The 21,789-nt window shown below is 37.8% G+C and overlaps 1 protein-coding gene across 1 annotated transcript in view; it reads right to left on the bottom strand.

Moving 5' to 3' along the window:
• Positions 1 to 846: 846 nt before the first annotated feature.
• Positions 847 to 21,789, bottom strand: part of PRKCG (protein kinase C gamma) — a 711,210-nt gene continuing 690,267 nt past the window's right edge. Inside the window, exons 15-18 of the mRNA XM_053690662.1 lie at positions 12,300 to 12,380; positions 10,326 to 10,433; positions 6,044 to 6,184; positions 847 to 1,248 (exon numbers count right to left, since the gene is read on the bottom strand). Coding sequence (XP_053546637.1) covers positions 1,057 to 1,248; positions 6,044 to 6,184; positions 10,326 to 10,433; positions 12,300 to 12,380 — 522 coding nt within the window. The 3' untranslated portion in view covers positions 847 to 1,056. The remainder of the gene's footprint in view (positions 1,249 to 6,043; positions 6,185 to 10,325; positions 10,434 to 12,299; positions 12,381 to 21,789) is intronic.

The following is a 21,789-nucleotide window of genomic DNA, read 5'->3' on the forward strand; positions in this document are numbered from 1 at the left end:
ACTGTTTTAGCTATGGAAGCAGTTTTTGAAGTAGACCATCTAATTAAGAATAGGTCAAACTACCATAAAAATGATCAATTCAACTTACAGTTTAGCAGTCAATTATACATACAAAGAAGGCATGTATACAAATTAAAACACCCATGGAAGCCCTAACCTGATATCCAGTTGTAACATTCCTATTTATGACTTTCCTGAACTGCTGACGTCTTGAAAGACCTAGAGAATAATTGTTAGTAATTTATTATAAGCTGTATTGTATCTTCCAGTCCATGCAAAAAAATAATAAAAATAAAATAAATAAATAAAATATTTAGATGATCAAAGTTGTACAAATATCACTGAGGATCATTCATCCAACAGGCATCTGTATCTACATGTTTATAATAACATCTAAATATAATTTACACATATAGAGATATATAAAGGCCATGCAGGTCAAGACTAGATGCAAATTTTGGGGAGGGATGCAGTCTATGTGAGGTCCATTCCAAGGGAGGAACTCATTAACAAATATATTTCACTTATTGTCCGTTCTATCATAAAATCAGTCTCACTTTTAGTTCAAATACAACTGTACATTGACACCATACATTTCAAAATGTTGGATTTGAATGTCCCCATGGTTCAGTTTTAGGTCCAAACATGCAAAAAAGGAAATGCTCTTCTTCTCTCAAGCACTCTGTATCAAGTGTGTGATAAGTGACATCATGTCAAGCAGTCAAGCAAAGAAGCAATTATTCTTCATGATATCTTGAGACATTAAAGAACCCAGAAAGAGAAACTACTAAACCTTATTCAGCTTTATTGTAATGTGAAACACCAGATAACTGTCTCAGATCCCAGAAGGAATGGATTCACTGTAGCATCCTGTTCCCCGCACAGCACGTTACAACACTGAGTGCCTGTCTGAGTTGCAGGTAGGGAAGGAGGAATATGAATGAGGCAGAAGTTGCTTTGAAAGCCTAAACAAAGAGAATACCATGCTGGTAAAAGGATGGGAGCTGATCAAGAAGGCCTCCTTCAATTGCGTTCCTCGCAGTATACACAGAGGGTTCACACCAGAGATATGGGCACTGGGCTGTGTGGATTAGAGTGTGGATTAGTGTGGACAAATGCTGGATTAATGTAGGTGAATCCAGAAAATTCACTCTGGTCAATGCCGGCCAAGACCATTTGGTCTGGAGGTGTAAGCACAGGAGGAGCTCGGGTGAAGAACTTGTCAAAATTCTCTCCACTTTTCCCACACTGTTAAAAAACAAACAAAAAAAGGAAGAAAATAATACACTGTGTAAGAGTATGAAACAATAAAATAGTCACTTACATTTTAATAAAGTTGAATGATAATGATCGCACCAAATACACTTAAAGGGACATAAAACCCAAGATTTTTCTTTCATGATTCCGATGGAAAATTCAATTTTAAACAAGTTTCCAATTTACTTTTATTATCATACTAGTGGTAAAGCTTGCCCAGAGGGCAGTCTATTGTGGTGACGGAACCACCAAACCACCCTGCCATTTTCAGAAGGGCAGTCTATTGTGGTGACGGAACCACCCTGCCATTTTTGGAATCCACCTTGATGCAGCGAAAATGGCAGAGTGGAGAAAGAATCCACCTGGATGCAGCTTATGCTGCATCCAGGTGGATTTTTCACCACCCTGTCATCCAGATGGATTCCAAAAATGGCAGGGTGGTGAAAGAATCCATCCAGGTGGATTCTTTCACCACCCCTTTTGCTCTCTCTCCCCCCTCTCTTTTGCGCTCTCCCACCATCTCTTTTGCTCTCTCTCCCCTCTCATTTGCTCTCTCTCCCCCTCTCTTTTGCTCTCTCTCTCCCCTCTCTTTTACTCTCTTTCTCCCCTCTCTTTTGCTCTCACTCCCCTTCTCTTTTGCTCTCTCTCCCCCTTCTCTTTTGATCTCTCCCCCTCTCTTTTGCTCTCTCTCTCCTCTCTTTTGCTCTCTCTCCCCTCTCTTTTGCTCTCTCTCCCCTCTCAGTCTATGTGTTAAATTAAAATAAAATAAAAACTACGGAAAAAAATAAAGAAATTATCAAAAATAAAAAAATAAACCCTAATCCCTATGAAAATAAAAAAAGCCCCCCAAAATAAGAACACCCTCTAATCTAATGCTAAACTAACAATAGCCCTTAAAAGGGCTTTTTGTAGGGCATTGCCCTAAGTTAAATAGCTCTTTTGCTGTTACCAAGTCCCGCCTAACAGTAAACCCTCTTAAAATAAATAAACCTTACACTAAAAAACCTAAACTATCCATTGCCCTGAAAAGGGCATTTGTATGGGCATTCAGCTCTTTTGCTGCTTATCCCTAATCTAAAAAAAAAATAAAAAAAAATAAAAAATAAGTCTAACTCCTAAAAATTAAAATATTAGACCTAAGTTTAAATTAACCAAAATTACGGAAATTAAAAAAAAAAAAAACAACATTACAGAAAATAAAAAAACAAATTACCAAAGTTTACAAAATTAAACCTAATCCCTATGAAAATAAAAAAGCTTCACTGAATAGTGAATTCAAGGTACGCGATTAAATATGGCGTCCCTTGAATCCCTATTGGCTGATTTGATTCTTCAAATTCAAATCAGCCAATAGGATGAGATCTACTCAAATCCTATTTGCTGTTCAAATAAGCCAATAAGATGAGAGCTACTGAAATTATATTGGCTTTTAAAATCAGCCAATAGAATTTCAGTAACTCTCATCCTATTGGCTGATTTGAATTTGAAGAATCAAATCAGCCAATAGGAATTCAAGGGACACCATCTTTAATCGCGTACCTTGAATTCACTATTCAGTGTACGAAGGCGATCGTACAAAGAGGATCCTCCATGCTCCATGGCTTTGCAGTCACTGGTCTTCAGTTCTAGGGTCACCGATCTTCAGTTCCAGAATCGCCGGACTTCAGTTCCAGGGTCGCCGGTCTTCAGCTCCACGGTCATCGGTCTTCAGCTCCGCTCTGCGCCGGATGTTCCTGGAAGAAGAAAGAAGAGGTTGCCGCTTGGAAGAAGACTTCACCACCTGGAACAGGACCTTCTCCGCTGGACTTCAGGAATGGTGAGTACCAACCTGGGGGTTAGACTTAGGGTTTTTTTAAGGTTTTTTTTTTTGGGGGGGGGTTGTTTTATTTAGATTAGGGATGGGCAGTAAAAGAGCTTGCTTTATTGCGATGGGGGTGGTTGACGGTTAAGGGGTTAATTACTTAATTATTTTGTGATGTGTGGGTTTGCGGTGTAGGTGTTAATACTTCGTGTGGGAGGTTCGTTTTTTTTTTTTTATACTTCGAGCGGGCAGTGTTTTTTTTGTTGTTGTAATGCTTCGTTTGGCTTCGCTGCATCCCGGTGGATTCCAAAAATGGCAGGGTGAATTATTTTGGCTGCGCGCACAGCCAACATACTGTTGGCTGCCTTGCACTGCCAACATTACATTGAGGATGCGTGCGCAACTCCTGACGGCGACGGACATTACAAATGCAATTATAGTATAGATTTTCTTTGAATGTTCTTGTTATCTTTGGTTGAAAAGCAGGAAGGTAAGTTCAGGAGTGTGCATGTATTTGCAGTAAGATATGACAGCAGTTTTGCAACAATGTTATACATTAGCAAGAGCCCTAGATGGCAGCACTATTTCCTTGCATGTAGTGCTCCAGATATGTGTATGCTACCTATCTAGATATCTCTTCAACAAAGAATAACAATCAAGCAAATCAAATTTGATAAAATAAGTAAATTGTAAACTTTTTTAAAACTGTATTCTCTATCTGTATCATGAAAGAAACATTTTGGGTTTCATATCCCTTTAAGTCATCACATGCAAGGATGAACAAAACAAATTTGTTATCAAATGATTGTAAACTGTATTAAAAAAATATAATTTACTTCGACAAGCATGAACACTGATAATGGAGATGTATAACACAAACATTTTACTAGTTGCAAACAGTATTTTTTTTTTTATGGACATAGATCCATATTACAAGTGGTGTGCTAATTTTATTGCTAGTGTGTAAACTTTGATAGAAGTAAACTGTTAACACAAGTGGGTTAGTGCGCATATTGACCTAGATTACGAGTGGATCGCAAAAGTGCTCTTTAATGAGCCAAATATTTGCTCTCCACTCAGTAATACCAGGGTACACTAATGTGCGCTGGTATTACAAGTTAAGCGCAATGCAAACACAACCTTGCGTTCACATTTCCTGGAAGCTTTGCACTCACAAGAGTGCACTCCCATAGGCTCCAATGGGAGCGCAGGGCAGGGGGTAAGTCACACAGCGTTGGGCAGCAAATTAAAACTATATATGTATATGAATATATACATCTATATTTATGTGTTTATATGTGTATTTACACATATTAACACATAAATATATAGGTATATAAGCATATACACACAGTCATAGACCTCAATGTTAAGGTACTTTTCAGTGACTAATTTTCAAACACCCTAGATCCCCTCACTTACCCCTTATAACTGCTTTGTGAAGTTATTTTTTTCTTTTTTATTTTTAAAAAAGATGCTCATATTTTTTATTTTAATAAAGGAACTGTCCACTTTATTTGGATGCAATTGGGGGACATTTTTTTAATTAAACAGGGGTCCGGCCATAGCGCAAAGTGCTACCTCGAGCTTGAGGTATTTTTACAGGTGCATGTTAAAATAACGCTTCACTTGTAACCTAGCCCATTATAAATTGAAAGTAAAAAGTTTGTGTGTGAGCGAAAAAACCTAATGCGTTATAACTTTAGAACTTTAGATATTGCAATTGCATAAATTTATCCTCCCCATAGACTTCAATGGAGCATGCTGTTAAAAAAATAAATAAAAAAAATACTAACACGTATTGCTCGCCTGCTAACCCAACACCACATTACACCAACTGTGCTAAAGCTGAAGGTAAAAATACAAAATTTACGTTTCAATGTTCTTCAAACAGAAGAATTTTTTTTGTTTGTTTTTAAATATTTATTTCTATATATCTGATTAGTTTTTGTAGAACATATCTATACCTATATGTATCTATATTAATGTATGTGAAAAGGAAAGTACACCCTCCTGGAATCCTATGGTTTTACGTATCAGGACATAACAATAATCTGGTCCTTAGCAGGTCTTAAAATTAGGTAAATACAATCTTAGATGAACAACAACACATGACATATTACACTGTGTCATGATTTATTTAACAAAAATAAAGCCAAATGGAGAAGCCATGTGTGAAATACTAAGTACACGCTTACTGCCAAGTACGGTAAGTCCAGCCCCGAAATACCAGGCAATTCTCCTCTGAACAAGGAACATGACAATCCCAGACAATCGTTTCAGTCTCCTATGGGTGAGGTGCAGCCACATTCCTCTAAGCACACTGGGCAAGGAGCCCTTGTCTGGTTTCCCCCATCACCCATAGGGAGACCTCCATAGGGTCATATTAATTTGCATAGGAAGAGAAAAGCGCTCTACCAGGAACGAACAACAGCTCATCAGCTAGTTCTATGGCGATTTACCACCCAGGAGCAGCCTCTTTAGACCAGTGTGCTTTTCACAGAGGATTTGTATTGCTTTTAACAGAGGATTGATAGCCTTTGGTGAAAAGTATGCCTAGGTAGGCTCAGGAAATTAACTAATGGGAGCTAGCTGAACACATTCGGTGAGTCAATGACAAGAGGCATATATTGTACAACTAGCTCCAATTAGTGAATTGCTGCTACTTCAACAAAGGAAACCAAGTTAATGAAACAAATTAGACTTCTCCAGGATTATTGACAAGCCCTGCACTGGTGCAATAGGTTCTCTGAAAACAGGGGGAGGGGCAGCACATTTAGTCACATGTAAATAAAAATAAATACACATGCCACTTTGCTAGCCACAAATGTAGAGGTATAGATTCCCTGACAGATTCCACATAATGATGAATGGGGGATTCGTTTTTTTGTTGGCAGGTTAATAATAAAATTAGCTGAAAAATGTAAAGGTAGACTGTAGTTAAAAGAAAATTATTTTTGATAGTAATAAAAGAAAAATTCTCACAGGACGTGGTTTGAAAGGTGGTTGGATTTCTAATAGTTCAAGACGCTCCCAGTCAATCCAGCGGAAGAAAGCATGGTCACGTATATCACGTTCTCCATCAGCACCGGAGCCAAGACGCTTCAGAGGGTGTTTTGTAAGCAACTAGGAAAAAAAAAATCTGTTAAATTATAAAGACTCACCTACACCATTATATTTGCAGCACATTAAAAATAATATATATCCAACACTGAAGATGCTATAAATTAAAGTTTTCAAGTTGAAAAATAATCAATTATTGCATTACGTTATAGTGAATGTAACAGTTAAATAAATAATTAACAAATGTATTAAAAAAATGTGTGAAACAGGGAAATGAACACAAAAGTATTGATTCCTTTAGACTTTATACAAAACAGAATTTAAATGCTATTTTATTCCTTATGTTTGTTTATTTGAAAGGGTGTTGTATGCCCCAAATGTGTGTCATTAATATGAAAAAGCAACATTTAAGCATGTTTTTGCCTGAACAACATTAAAAAGTAAAACAAACAGATCAATGATTAGCAATGATGGGCTGTGTGTTTCTTTAACATAATTAAAAAGCTCAGTTCATGATTTTTGCAAACAAACTTATGAGTTTTGCGGTAAGCTGAAAAAGCAGCGTTAACAGGTCCTAACGCTGCTTTTTCACTACCACTGGTATTACTAGTCTTGCAGGTTTAGGGGCACCACACACTTTTTTGGCCTTACCGCAAACCGACTTACGTAAAGTTTGTAAAGCTTTTTTCTATGGGACTTCCATAGCGCCGGTATTACGAGATTGACCTGGGAGGCCAAAAAGTGAGCGGTACATCCTATACCGTCAAGTAGTTATGAGTTTTACACTACAAAGCTGTAGCATAAAACTCATAACTAAAGTGCTAAAAAGTACACTAACACCCATAAACTACATATTAACCCCTAAACCGAGGCCCTCCCACATCGCAAACACTATAATAACAATTGTAACCCCTAATCTGCCGCTCCGGACATCGTCGCCACTATAATAAACATATTAACCCCTAAACCGCCGCACTCCCGCCTCGCAAACACAAGTTAAATATTATTAACCCCTAATCTGCCGTCCCTAACATCGCCGCCACCGACATTATACTTATTAACCCTTAATATGCCTCCTCTAACATCGCCGCAACCTACATTATATTTATTAACCCCTAATCTGCTGCCCCAATGTCGCCGCAACCTACCTACACTTATTAACCCCTAATCTGCCGCCCCCAACGTTGTAGCCACTATTCTAAATTTATTAACCCCTAAACCTAAGTCTAACCCTAACACCCCCTAACTTAAATATAATTTAATTAAATCTAAATAAAAATTATTATTATTACCTAAATAATTCCTATTTTAAACTAAATACTTACCTATAAAATAAACCCTAAGCTAGCTACAATGGAACTAATAGTTACATTGTATCTACCTTAGGGTTTATTTTTATTTTACAGGCAAGTTTGCATTTATTTTAACTAGGTAGAATAGTTATTAAATAGCTATTAACTATTTAATAACTACCTAGCTAAAATAAATACAAATTTACCTGTAAAATAAAACCTAACCTAGGTTACACTAACACCTAACACTACACTACAATTAAATAAAGTAAGTAAATTAAATACAATTAAACAAATTAAATTAAATTAGCTAAATCACAAAAAAAACCCACTAAATTACAGAAACTAAAAAACAAATTACAAGATATTTAAACTAATTACACCTAATCGAATAGCCCTATCAAAATAAAAAAAGCCCCCCCAAAATAAAAAAAAAACCCTAGCCTAAACTAAAATATCAATAGCCTTTTGCTACAAAGAAATCAGCTCTTTTACCTGTAAAAAGAAATACAAACAACCCCTCCAACAGTAAAACTTACTTTTGGAGGGGTTGTTGGAACAGCCAATAGAGTGCGAGCTCAATCCTATTGGCTGATCCAATCAGCCAATAGGATTTTTTCTACCTTAATTCCGATTGACTGATAGAATTCTATCAGCCAATCGGAATCTAAGGGAGGCCATCTTGGATGACGTCATTTAAAGGTACCTTAATTTGTCGTTAGTCCGTCGGATGAAGAGGATGCTCCGCGTCGGATGTCTTGAAGATGGACCCGCTCCGGAAGGATGAATATAGAAGATGCCATCTGGATGAAGAATTCTACCCGTCTGGAGGGCCACTTCTGCCCGTCTGGAGGACCACTTCTGCAGGCTTTGTTGAGGACATCTTGCCGCTTGGATGAAGACTTTTCCCGGTAAGTGAATCTTCGGGGGTTAGTGTTAAGATTTTTTTAAGGGTGTATTGGGTGGGTTTATTTTTTAGGTTAGGGCTTTGGGCCTGCAATAGAGCTAAATGCCCTTTTAAGGGCAATGCCCATACAAATGCCCTTTTCAGGGCAATGGGGAGCTTAGTTTTTTTTAGTTAGGCTTTTATTTAGGGGGTTGGTTGTGTGGGTGGTGGGCTTTACTGTTAGGGGGGTTGTTTGTATTTCTTTTTACAGGTAAAAGAGCTGATTTCTTTGGGGAAATGCCCCGCAAAAGGCCCTTTTAAGGGCTATTGGTTGTTTAGTTTAGGCTAGAGTTTTTTTCATTTTGGGGGGGCTTTTTTTTATTTTGATAGGGCTATTAGATTAGGTGTAATTAGTTTAAATATCTTGTAATTTTTTTTATTTTCTGTAATTTAGTGTTTTTTTTGTGATTTAGCTAATTTAATTTAATTTATTTAATTGTATTTAATTTAGGTAATTTATTTAATTGTAGTGTAGTGTTAGGTGTCAGTGTAACTTAGGTTAGGTTTTATTTTTCAGGTAAATTTATATTTATTTTAGTTAGGTAGTTATTAAATAGTTAACTATTCTACCTAGTTAAAATAAATACAAACTTGCCTGTAAAATAAAAATAAACCCTAAGCTAGCTACAATGTAACTATTAGTTATATTGTAGCTAGCATAGGGTTTATTTTATAGGTAAGTATTTAGTTTTAAATAGGAATTATTTAAGTAATAATAGTAATTTTTGTTTAGATTTATTTAAATTATATTTAAGTTAGGGGGTGTTAGGGTTAGGGTTAGACTTAGGTTTAGGGGTTAATAAATTTAGAATAGTGGTTACGACGTTGGGGGCGGCAGATTAGGGTTAATAAGTGTAGGTAGGTTGTAGTGACATTGAGGGTGGCAGATTAGGGGTTAATAAATATAATGTAGGTGTCAGCGATGTTGGGGGCAGCAGATTAGGGGTTAATAAATATAATTTAGTTGGCGGCGATGTCCGGAGCGGCAGATTAGGGGTTAATAAGTATAATTTAGGTGGCGGCAATGTCGGGGGCAGCAGATTAGGGGTTAATAAGTGTAAGATTAGGGGTGTTTAGACTCGGGGTTCATGTTAGGGTGTTAGGTGTAAACATAACTTTAGTTTCCCCATAGGAATCAATGGGGCTGTGTTACTGAGATTTACGCTGCTTTTTTGCAGGTGTTAGACTTTTTCTCAGCCGTCTCTCCCCATTGATGTCTATGGGGAAATCGTGCACGAGCACATACGACCAGCTCACTGCTGACTTAAGCAGCGCTGGTATTGAAGTGCGGTATGGATCTCAATTTTGCTCTACGCTCACTTCTTGCCTTTTAACGCCGGGTTTGTAAAAACCCGTAATACCAGCGCTCCAGGTAAGTGAGCGGTGAGAAAAAACTGCACATTAACACCGCACAGCTCATAACGCAAAACTTGTAATCTGGCTGTATGACATCCAGACACCAAATTGCATTCATGAACCATCATTCTGATGAAATATTTAATTTTTCAACATTCCATAGTTTAAAAGTGTAATTTGATCAATATTCACACATTTTTACAAAACTAGTAAATTATTGTTTTTTTTTTCTTTTTTTTTTTAATCTGAGTATGGTGAGATGGACAAACAAAAGGAGGGCTAAGATGGGTTTTCAAAAGGGTAAGGAAAATTAGATAAATCTAAAACGCATGAGACAATAGATGTGAAATTGTTTTAAAGATAGATTGGAATACTTCTTGTGAGGCTACTCATTTAAAAATATCTGAACACCATTCACAGTGCAAAGCAATTTGAAAATCCTATGATTTTTAAAAAAATGTTTTTTACATTTTAGACTGGAAATGCTTCAGTTTATTAAAACTGCGTATCACACTGTAAAACACAATTTGAAGAGTTCTCCTAACTGGCTGGAACAAAGCCCTATGTCAGAAAAAAATGTTTTAAAGTAAATAAATTATTGTTTCATTACCCCTTTACATATTGAGACAGCTTCTCTGGACATTGACTTAGGATAAGAGACAGTCTGTTCCATAATGGACTGGAATAATTCATCTTCATCTTCCCCATCAAATGGAGGCTTTAAGATAAATAAAACAATGTAATATATTAGTCCAGATGATAAAAAAGACATTGCTTTTCTAACTTCAATACAATAAACCAAAGAATTTAGGTTGTAAATGTCATTTTTTTTGTATGTCAGCAAAAAAGTGTAATCTGTACTTATGGGCACAAGTGGGATAAATCCAGTTCTGTTTTCATCTTAAATCCTATAGACCAGTGGGGAAGACTAACAGTCAGGAGCTTCCACATGGCCCTCAGAAGATTCTAATACAGCCATATTATGTCCCATGGAGTAAGTTAAGATTCACAGTTCTTAGGTTGGAGCTAAACAGCATTGGGTAGCAACAATCTTCACTAGAGATGATAATCTATATAAAAAAAAGTATTGCTGGCAATCTCAAGGCTCTTTGCACCTTTGGGGGATGCCGGTGCTACAAAAACAATTAGGAAGGCTCTAATAACCCTTTGGCAACCCATAAAACTACTTCTGCACTCTAGATGTACATTTGTATACTTTCTTGCAACTTTGCAAAATACTGTGTAAAAAAACAAATAACATGGAACATAGTTTAGAGGTAGGTGGACTCAGGTTGGAACCATGAGTTCCTAAGTGTAACTGATTTCATCTAAGACAGTCTGCTCCTACCTACAAGGAGGAGTCCTGGCTGTAAAAAGTCATCTCTCTGTACTTTGTTTTCATTCATCTGAAAGGACCTCTGATGGACATTTCTGGAATTGCACATTGGAAAATATCTAGTATAAATTAGTTCGCTTTATTTTCCCTCTAGCTCCTTGCTTTGGCATTATTGTGTACATTCCTTTTAATGTGCTTGTTGCTATATTGTTTGTTTGTATAGGTTTGTTCCTTAAAGGGACTCTCACGTCAAAATTAAACTTTCATGATTCAGATTTTTCCAATTTACTGAGCATGAGCAAGAATTCACAGAATATACATATTTGCAATTGTGATTGGCTGATGGCTGTCACATGATAAAAGGTGAGGGGAAAAAACATAATTTGGAAATTTGTCAGCAAAAAAACTACTACTCATCTGAAGTTCAGACATAGGGGCTGATTTAACAAGCTGTCAATCGGCCTCAATGCATCTGTTTCTGCACGAGCCTTCAGGCTCTCCGGGAACAACAGTTAAGAAACAGCGGTCTTAAGACCACTGCTCCTTAACTCGTATGAGGCTGAGGACATCAATCCACCCGACGGTATACGATCGGGTTGATTGACACTCCCTGCTAGCAGCCGATTGGCCGCAAATCTACAGGGGGTGGCATTGCACAAGTCTGTTGGACATGATTTGGTGAGCAGATCATGTCGGACAGACACTAGATAAATCGGCCCCTAAGTGCTATTGCATTGTCTTTTTATCATACATTTGTCGATTATGCAAACCTACTGTATTTACTGGTCCTTTAACTCAGCTTGACTACTGACTGCCCTCAGACCCCTGGCTTATCTTACTTTGCTCTTGCCTTTAGCGCTCTGTACATTGCCCTAATATCTTCTATATAAGCATTAGATGATTTGTCTGTTTCTATAGCAATGTTTTACTAGACTCCAGTTTCAGCCTTTGTGTTATCAATTATACATATGTTTCAAGGCTCCAGCATCTTCTATGATGTATACCAGCAAGTATTATCATACATTCAATAATACTACCTCCGACTTGACATTTTCCTTTGTAAGGCTGGGATCTTCTGGTCATTCTACAAAACCACAAGCTATTCCTTTTATGGAGTCCTACAAAATTGTTGCCTTCTATTCACAGGTCATTGCTGTAAATTGTGGTAATCTTTGACAGCCAAGTGGTTACATTTTTTCCATGTTTTTGTTTTGTTATATCAGACTTGAATCTAGTTATTTGTCTTACCTGTCCCGCCAACATTTCATAGAGTAAAACTCCATAAGACCACCAGTCGACTGATTTTCCATAGGGCTGATAGGCTATAATCTGTAACAAAATAATAAATCGTATTACCAAAAATATTAACTTTTTTATTTTTAATTTGAACCATTTAAAAAATAAAGACTAAGGGGCCGATTTATCAAGGACTGAATGGCCCCTGATGTCCCTGTTTCCGTGTGAGCCTTTAGGCTCGCCGGAAATAGTAGTAATGAAGCAGCGGTTGGTTGAAAAAAATCCTATTGGCTGATGCAATCAGCCAATAGGATTGAGCTTGCATTCTATTGGCTGATTGGAACAGCCAATAGAATGCGAGCTCAATCCTACTGGATGATTGGATCAGCCAATAAGATTGAAGTTCAATCCTATTGGCTGATTGCATCAGCCAATAGGATTTTTTCAACCTTAATTCCGATTGGCTGATAGAATTCTATCAGCCAATCGGAATCTAAGGGACGCCATCTTGGATGACAGCTTAGGTTTTATTTCACAGGTAATTTTGTATTTATTTTAACTAGGTAGTTAGTAAATAGTTGAAATAAATACAAACTTACCTGTGAAATAAAAATAAAACCTAAGCTAGTTACAATATACCTATTAGTTATATTGTAGCTATCTTACGGATAGATTACGAATCTTGCGTTATTATCAAAAAAGCAGCGTTAAGCCTCATAACACTGCTTTTTTACTACCACTGGTATTACGAGTCTTGAAGATTTAGGGGCACTGCACACTTTTTTGGCCTTACCGCAAATCAACTTACGCAAATTGCGTATAGTCTTTTCTCTATGGGACTTCCATAGCGCCGGTATTACGAGCTTGTCCTGGGAGGCCAAAAAGTGAGAGGTACACCCTATCCTGTCAAGATTCGTACCGCATTCTAAAGTCAGTAGTTATGAGTTTTACACTACAAAGCTGTAGCATAAAACTCATAACTAAAGTGCTAAAAAGTACACTAATATCCATAAACTACCTATTAACCCCTAAACCGATGCCCTCACGCGTCACAAACGCTAAAAGAAAATTATTAACCCCTAATCTACCATTCCAGACATCGCCACCACTATAATAAACATATTAACCCCTAAACTGCCGCACTACCGCCTCGCAAACATTAACATATTATTAACCCCTAATCTGCTGTCCCTAACATCACCGCCACCTATCTACATGTATTAACCCCTAATCTGCCGCCCCAACAACGCCACCACTATACTATATTTATTAACCCCTAAACCTAAATCTAACCCTAACCCCCTATTTTAAATATAATTTAAATAAATCTAAATAAAACTTACTATTAATAACTAAGGCCTAGATTTGGAGTTCGGCGGTAAAAGGGCTGTTAACACTCAGCGGGCTTTTTTCTGGCCGCACCATAAATTTAACTCTGGTATCGAGAGTTCAAACAAATGCTGCGTTAGGCTCCAAAAAAGGAGCGTAGAGCATGTTTTCCGCAAATGCAACTCTCGATACCAGAGTTGCTTACGGACGCGGCCGGCCTCAAAAACGTGCTCGTGCACGATTCTCCCATAGGAAACAATGGGGCTGTTTGAGCTGAAAAAAAACCTAACACCTGCAAAAAAGCAGCGTTCAGCTCCTAACGCAGCCCCATTGTTTCCTATGGGGAAACACTTCCTACGTCTGCACCTAACACTCTAACATGTACCCCGAGTCTAAACACCCCTAACCTTACACTTATTAACCCCTAATCTGCCGCCCCCGCTATCGCTGACACCTGCATATTTTTTTTAACCCCTAATCTGCCGCTCCGTAAACCGCCGCTACTTACATTATCCCTATGTACCCCTAATCTGCTGCCCCTAACATCGCCGACCCCTATATTATATTTATTAACCCCTAATCTGCCCCCCTCAACGTCGCCGACACCTGCCTACACTTATTAACTCCTAATCTGCCGAGCGGACCTGAGCGCTACTATAATAAAGTTATTAACCCCTAACCCGCCTCACTAACCCTATCATAAATAGTATTAACCCCTAATCTGCCCTCCCTAACATCGCCGACACCTAACTTCAATTATTAACCCCTAATCTGACGACCGGAGCTCACCGCTATTCTAATAAATGTATTAACCCCTAAAGCTAAGTCTAACCCTAACACTAACACCCCCCTAACTTAAATATAATTTACATCTAACGAAATAAATTAACTCTTATTAAATAACTGATTCCTATTTAAAGCTAAATACTTACCTGTAAAATAAATCCTAATATAGCTACAATATAAATTATAATTATATTATAGCTATTTTAGGATTAATATTTATTTTACAGGCAACTTGGTATTTATTTTTACTAGGTACAATAGCTATTAAATAGTTAAGAACTATTTAATAGCTACCTAGTTAAAATAATTACAAATTTACCTGTAAAATAAATCCTAACCTAAGATATAATTAAACCTAACACTACCCTATCAATAAATTAATTAAATAAACTACCTACAATTACCTACAATTAACCTAACACTACACTATCAATAAATTAATGAAACACAATTGCTACAAATAAATACAATTAAATAAACTAGCTAAAGTACAAAAAATAAAAAAGAACTAAGTTACAAAAAATAATAAAATATTTACAAACATAAGAAAAATATTACAACAATTTTAAACTAATTACACCTACTCTAAGCCCCCTAATAAAATAACAAAGCCCCCCAAAATAAAAAATTCCCTACCCTATTCTAAATTAAAAAAGTTACAAGCTCTTTTACCTTACCAGCCCTGAACAGGGCCCTTTGCGGGGCATGCCCCAAGAATTTCAGCTCTTTTGCCTGTAAAAGAATAAATACAATACCCCCCCCCCCAACATTACAACCCACCACCCACATACCCCTAATCTAACCCAAACCCCCCTTAAATAAACCTAACACTAAGCCCCTGAAGATCTTCCTACCTTGTCTTCACCATCCAGGTTCACCGATCCGTCCTGGCTCCAACATCTTCATCCAACCCAAGCGGGGGTTGGCGATCCATCATCCGGTGCTGAAGAGGTCCAGAAGAGGCTCCAAAGTCTTCCTCCTATCCGGCAAGAAGAGGACATCCGGACCGGCAAACATCTTCTCCAAGCGGCATCTTCAATCTTCTTCCATCCGGTGCGGAGCGGGTCCATCTTGAAGCAGGCGACGCGGATCCATCCTCTTCTTCCGTTGTCTCCCGACGAATGACGGTTCCTTTAAGGGACGTCATCCAAGATGGCGTCCCTCGAATTCCGATTGGCTGATAGGATTCTATCAGCCAATCGGAATTAAGGTAGGAATTTTCTGATTGGCTGATGGAATCAGCCAATCAGAATCAAGTTCAATCCGATTGGCTGATCCAATCAGCCAATCAGATTGAGCTCGCATTCTATTGGCTGATCGGAACAGCCAATAGAATGCGAGCTCAATCTGATTGGCTGATTGGATCAGCCAATCGGATTGAACTTGATTCTGATTGGCTGATTCCATCAGCCAATCAGAAAATTCCTACCTTAATTCCGATTGGCTGATAGAATCCTATCAGCCAATCGGAATTCGAGGGACGCCATCTTGGATGACGTCCCTTAAAGGAACCGTCATTCGTCGGGAGACAACCGAAGAAGAGGATGGATCCGCGTCGCCTGCTTCAAGATGGACCCGCTCCGCACCGGATGGAAGAAGATTGAAGATGCCGCTTGGAGAAGATGTTTGCCGGTCCGGATGTCCTCTTCTTGCCGGATAGGAGGAAGACTTTGGAGCCTCTTCTGGACCTCTTCAGCACCGGATGATGGATCGCCAACCCCCGCTTGGGTTGGATGAAGATGTTGGAGCCAGGACGGATCGGTGAACCTGGATGGTGAAGACAAGGTAGGAAGATCTTCAGGGGCTTAGTGTTAGGTTTATTTAAGGGGGGTTTGGGTTAGATTAGGGGTATGTGGGTGGTGGGTTGTAATGTTGGGGGGGGGTATTGTATTTATTCTTTTACAGGCAAAAGAGCTGAAATTCTTGGGGCATGCCCCGCAAAGGGCCCTGTTCAGGGCTGGTAAGGTAAAAGAGCTTGTAACTTTTTTAATTTAGAATAGGGTAGGGAATTTTTTATTTTGGGGGGCTTTGTTATTTTATTAGGGGGCTTAGAGTAGGTGTAATTAGTTTAAAATTGTTGTAATATTTTTCTTATGTTTGTAAATATTTTATTATTTTTTGTAACTTAGTTCTTTTTTATTTTTTGTACTTTAGCTAGTTTATTTAATTGTATTTATTTGTAGGAATTGTGTTTAATTAATTTATTGATAGTGTAGTGTTAGGTTAATTGTAGGTAATTGTAGGTAGTTTATTTAATTAATTTATTGATAGGGTAGTGTTAGGTTTAATTATATCTTAGGTTAGGATTTATTTTACAGGTAAATTTGTTATTATTTTAACTAGGTAGCTATTAAATAGTTCTTAACTATTTAATAGCTATTGTACCTAGTTAAAATAAATACCAAGTTGCCTGTAAAATAAATATTAATCCTAAAATAGCTATAATATAATTATAATTTATATTGTAGCTATATTAGGATTTATTTTACAGGTAAGTATTTAGCTTTAAATAGGAATCAGTTATTTAATAAGAGTTAATTAATTTCGTTAGATGTAAATTATATTTAAGTTAGGGGGGTGTTAGTGTTAGGGTTAGACTTAGCTTTAGGGGTTAATACATTTATTAGAATAGCGGTGAGCTCCGGTCGTCAGATTAGGGGTTAATAATTGAAGTTAGGTGTCGGCGATGTTAGGGAGGGCAGATTAGGGGTTAATACTATTTATGATAGGGTTAGTGAGGCGGGTTAGGGGTTAATAACTTTATTATAGTAGCGCTCAGGTCCGCCCGGCAGATTAGGGGTTAATAAGTGTAGGCAGGTGTCGGCGACGTTGAGGGGGGCAGATTAGGGGTTAATAAATATAATATAGGGGTCGGCGGTGTTAGGGGTAGCAGATTAGGGGTACATAGGGATAACGTAGGTGGCGGCGCTTTGCGGTCGGAAGATTAGGGGTTAATTATTTTAAGTAGCTGGCGGCGACGTTGTGGGGGGCAGGTTAGGGGTTAATAAATGTAATACAGGGGTCGGCAGGGTTAGGGGCAGCAGATTAGGGGTACATAAGTATAACGTAGGTGGCGGTCGGCAGATTAGGGGTTAAAAATTTTAATCGAGTGGCGGCGATGTGGGGGGAGCTCGGTTTAGGGGTACATAGGTAGTTTATGGGTGTTAGTGTACTTTAGGGTACAGTAGTTAAGAGCTTTATGAACCGGCGTTAGCCAGAAAGCTCTTAACTCCTGCTATTTTCAGGCGGCTGGAATTTTGTCGTTAGATTTCTAACGCTCACTTCAGAAACGACTCTAAATACCGGCGTTAGAAAGATCCCATTGAAAAGATAGGATACGCAATTGACGTAAGGGGATCTGCGGTATGGAAAAGTCGCGGCTGAAAAGTGAGCGTTAGACCCTTTAATCACTGACTCCAAATACCGGCGGTAGCCTAAAACCAGCGTTAGGAGCCTCTAACGCTGGTTTTGACGGCTACCGCCGAACTCCAAATCTAGGCCTAAGTAATTCCTATTTAAAAATAAATACTTACCTGTAAAATAAACCCTAAGCTAGCTACAATATAACTAATAGTTACATTGTAGCTAGCTTAGGGTTTATTTTTATTTTACAGGCAAGTCTGTATTAATTTTAACTAGGTAGAATAGTTACTAAATAGTTATTAACTATTTACTAACTACCTAGCTAAAATAAATACAAATTGACCTGTAAAATAAAACCTAGCCTAAGTTACAATAACACCTAACACTAAACTACAATTAAATAAATTACCTAAATTAAATACAATTAAATAAATTAAATACAATTACCTAAATTACAAAAAACAAACAAACACTAAATTACAGAAAATAAAAAACAAATGACAAGATATTTAAACTAATAATAAAACCCACCCAATAAACCCTTAAAAAAGCCTAACACTAACCCCTGAAAATCCACTTACAGTTTTGAAGATCCGACATCCATCCTCAACGAAGCCGGGAGAAGTCCTCATTGAAGCGGCAAGAAGTCCTCAACGAAGCCAGGAGAAGTCTTCATCCAAGCCGGGAGAAGTGGTCCTCCAGACGGGCAGAAGTCTTCACCCAGACGGCATCTTCTATCTTCATCCATCCGGTGCGGAGCAGGTCCATCTTTAAGACATTCTATCAGCCAATCGGAATTAAGGTTGAAAAAATCCTATTGGCTGATGCAATCAGTCAATAGGATTGAACTTCAATCCTATTCGCTGATCCAATCAGCCAATAGGATTTAGCTCACATTCTATTGGCTGATTGGAACAGCCAATAGAATGCAAGCTCAATCCTATTGGATGATTGGATCAGCCAATAGGATTGAAGTTCAATCCTATTGGCTTATTGCTTCAGCCAATAGGATTTTTTCAACCTTAATTCCGATTGGCTGATAGAATCGGAATCTAAGGAACGCCATCTTGGATGACGTCATTTAAAGGAACCTTCATTCGTCGTTAGTCATCGGAAAGAAGAGGATGCTCTGCGTCGGATCTCTTGAAGATGGACCCGCTCCGCGCCGGATGGATGAAGATAGAAGATGCCGTCTGGGTGAAGACTTCTGCCCGTCTGGAGGAACACTTCTCCCGGCTTGGATGAAGACTTCTTCCGGCTTCGTTGAGGACTTCTTGCCACTTCAATGAGGAATTCTCCTGGCTTTGTTGAGGATGGATGTCGGATCTTCAAAACTGTAAGTGGATCTTCAGGGGTTAGTGTTAGGATTTTTTAAGGGTTTATTGGGTGGGTTTTATTTTTAGGTTAGGGCTTTGGGCCTCAATAGAGCTGAATTCCCTTTTAAGGGCAATGCCCATCCAAATGCCCTTTTCAGGGCAATGGAGAGCTTAGTTTTTTTTAGTTAGGGTTTTATTTGGGGGGTTGGTTATGTGGGTGGTGGGTTTTACTGTTGGGGTTGTTTGTAAAAAAGATTTTTAAGGTAAAAGAGCTGATTTCTTTGGGGCAATGGTAGTTTAGTTTAGGCTAGGGGTTTTTTTTTGGGGGGGGGGCTTTTTTTATTTTGATAGGGTGTATTTTGATTAGGTGTAATTAGTTTAAATATCTTGTAATTTGTTTTTTATTTTCTGTAATTTAGTGTTTGTTTTTTTTGGTAATTTAGGTAATTGTGTTTAATTTATTTAATTGTATTTAATTTAGGTAATTTATTTAATTGTAGTGTAGTGTTAGGTGTTAGTGTAACTTAGGTTAGGTTTTATTTTACAGGTAAATTTGTATTTATTTTAGCTAGGTAGTTATTAAATAGTTAATAACTATTTAGTAACTATTCTACCTAGTTAAAATAAATACAAACTTGCCTGTAAAATAAAAATAAACCATAGGTTAGCTACAATGTAACTATTGGTTATATTATAGCTAGCTTAGGGTTTATTTTATAGGTAAGTATTTATTTTTAAATAGGAATTATTTAGTTATAAATAGTAAGTTTTATTTAGATTTATTTAAATTATATTTAAATTAGGGGGTGTTAGGATTAGGGTTAGATTTAGGTTTACGGGTTAATAAATGTAAAATAGTGGCGGCGACGTTGGGGGTGGCAGATTAGGCGTTAATAAATGTAGGTAGGTTGCGGCGACATTGGGGGAAGGAGATTAGGGGTTAATAAATATAATGTAGGTGTTGGCGATGTTGGGGGCAGCAGATTGGGGTTAATAAGTATAATGTAGGTGGCAGCGATGTCCGGAGTGGCAGATTAGGTGTTAATAAATATAATGTAGGTGTCGGCGATGTCAGGGGCGGCATATTAGGGGTTAATAAGTGTAAGATTAGAGGTGTTTAGACTCGGGGTTCATGTTAGGGTGTTAGGTGTAAACATAAAATGTGTTTCCCCATAGGAATCAATGGGGCTGCGTTACTGAGCTAAACGCTGCTTTTATGCAGGTGTTAGACTTTTTCTCAGCCGGCTCTCCCCATTGATGTCTATGGGGAAATCGTGCACGAGCACGTACAACCAGTTCACCACTGACTTAAGCAGCTCTGGTATTGTAGTGCGGTATGGAGCACAATTTTGCTCTACGCTCACTTCTTGTCTTTTAACGCCGGGTTTATGAAAACCTGTAATAAAGTGCATGTTAGCAATGCACCCCTCTTACCCCAAAACTCGTAATCTAGCCCTTAGGTTTTATTTCACAGGTAAGAATGTATTTAGTTTTAAATAGGTATTATTTAGTTAAAAATTGTAACTTTAATTTAGCTCTATTTTAATTATGTTAAAGTTAGGGGGTGTTAGGTTTAGGGTTAGGGTAACGGTTATGGTTAGGTTTAGGGTTACGGTTAGGTTTAGGGTTAGGTTTAGGGTTAGGTTTAGGGGTTAATAATTTAGCGGTTAATAGGTTTATTTAATGGTAGTGATGTGGGAGGCCACAGGTTTAGGGATTAATAACTTTATTTAATGGTGGCGATAGCGGGGAGCGGAGGATTAGGGGTTAATATCTTTATTATAGTGTGGGCGATGTTGGGGTGCGAGGGAATAGAGGTTAATAACTTTAGTATAGTGGCGATGATGTTGGGGAGTGTGGAATAGGGGTTAATAAATGTTATTAGTGGCAGCGATGTCAGGAGCGGCACAATAGGGGTTTATAACTTTAATATAGTATTTGCGATGTGGGAGGGCCTCGATTTAAGGGTTAGTAGGTAGTTTATGGGTGTTTAGTGCACTTTGTAACACTTTAGTTATGAGTTTTATGTAACAGTTTTGTTGCGTAAAACTCATAACTACTGCTCTCAGATGGCGTAACGGATCGTGTCGGTATTGGCTGTAATGCAAGCCTTTTAGTCTCACCGCAAAATTCGAAATGCCAGCGCTATGGAAGTCCCATGAAAAAAAGTCATTTTTTTTTAGTGTGGACTGACGCGTTACAGACTAAAAGGCTTGTGGTACAGCTATACCGACAAGACTTGTAATGGCTGTGTTGGTGTTTTAACACTAAAATGACAATGTTTTCAGTGTTAAAACACGAATGCACAACTTGTAATCTAATTGTTTATTAGATTATTGTTATTATGAGTGTAACTGTACTATAATGTATTTTTGATGTGTTTTGTGCAACTTTTTTGTTTCATAAACAGTTAACCAGAGCTTTGAGGATGCAGTAATTATTTGTAGCATAAAACATAATTTATGTAAGAACTTACCTGATAAATTCATTTCTTTCATATTGGCAACAGTCCATGAGCTAGTGACGTATGGGATATACAATCCTACCAGGAGGGGAAAAGTTTCCCAAACCTCAAAATGCCTATAAATACATCTCTCACCACACCCACAATTCAGTTTAATGAATAGCCAAGAAGTGGGGTGATAAAGAAAGTAGTAAAAAGCATCAACAAAGAAATTTGGAAATAATTGTGCTTTACACATAAAAAC

Source organism: Bombina bombina, chromosome 8, assembly GCF_027579735.1.
Source record: "Bombina bombina isolate aBomBom1 chromosome 8, aBomBom1.pri, whole genome shotgun sequence".
In the NCBI taxonomy this organism is placed as follows: Eukaryota; Metazoa; Chordata; class Amphibia; order Anura; family Bombinatoridae; genus Bombina; species Bombina bombina.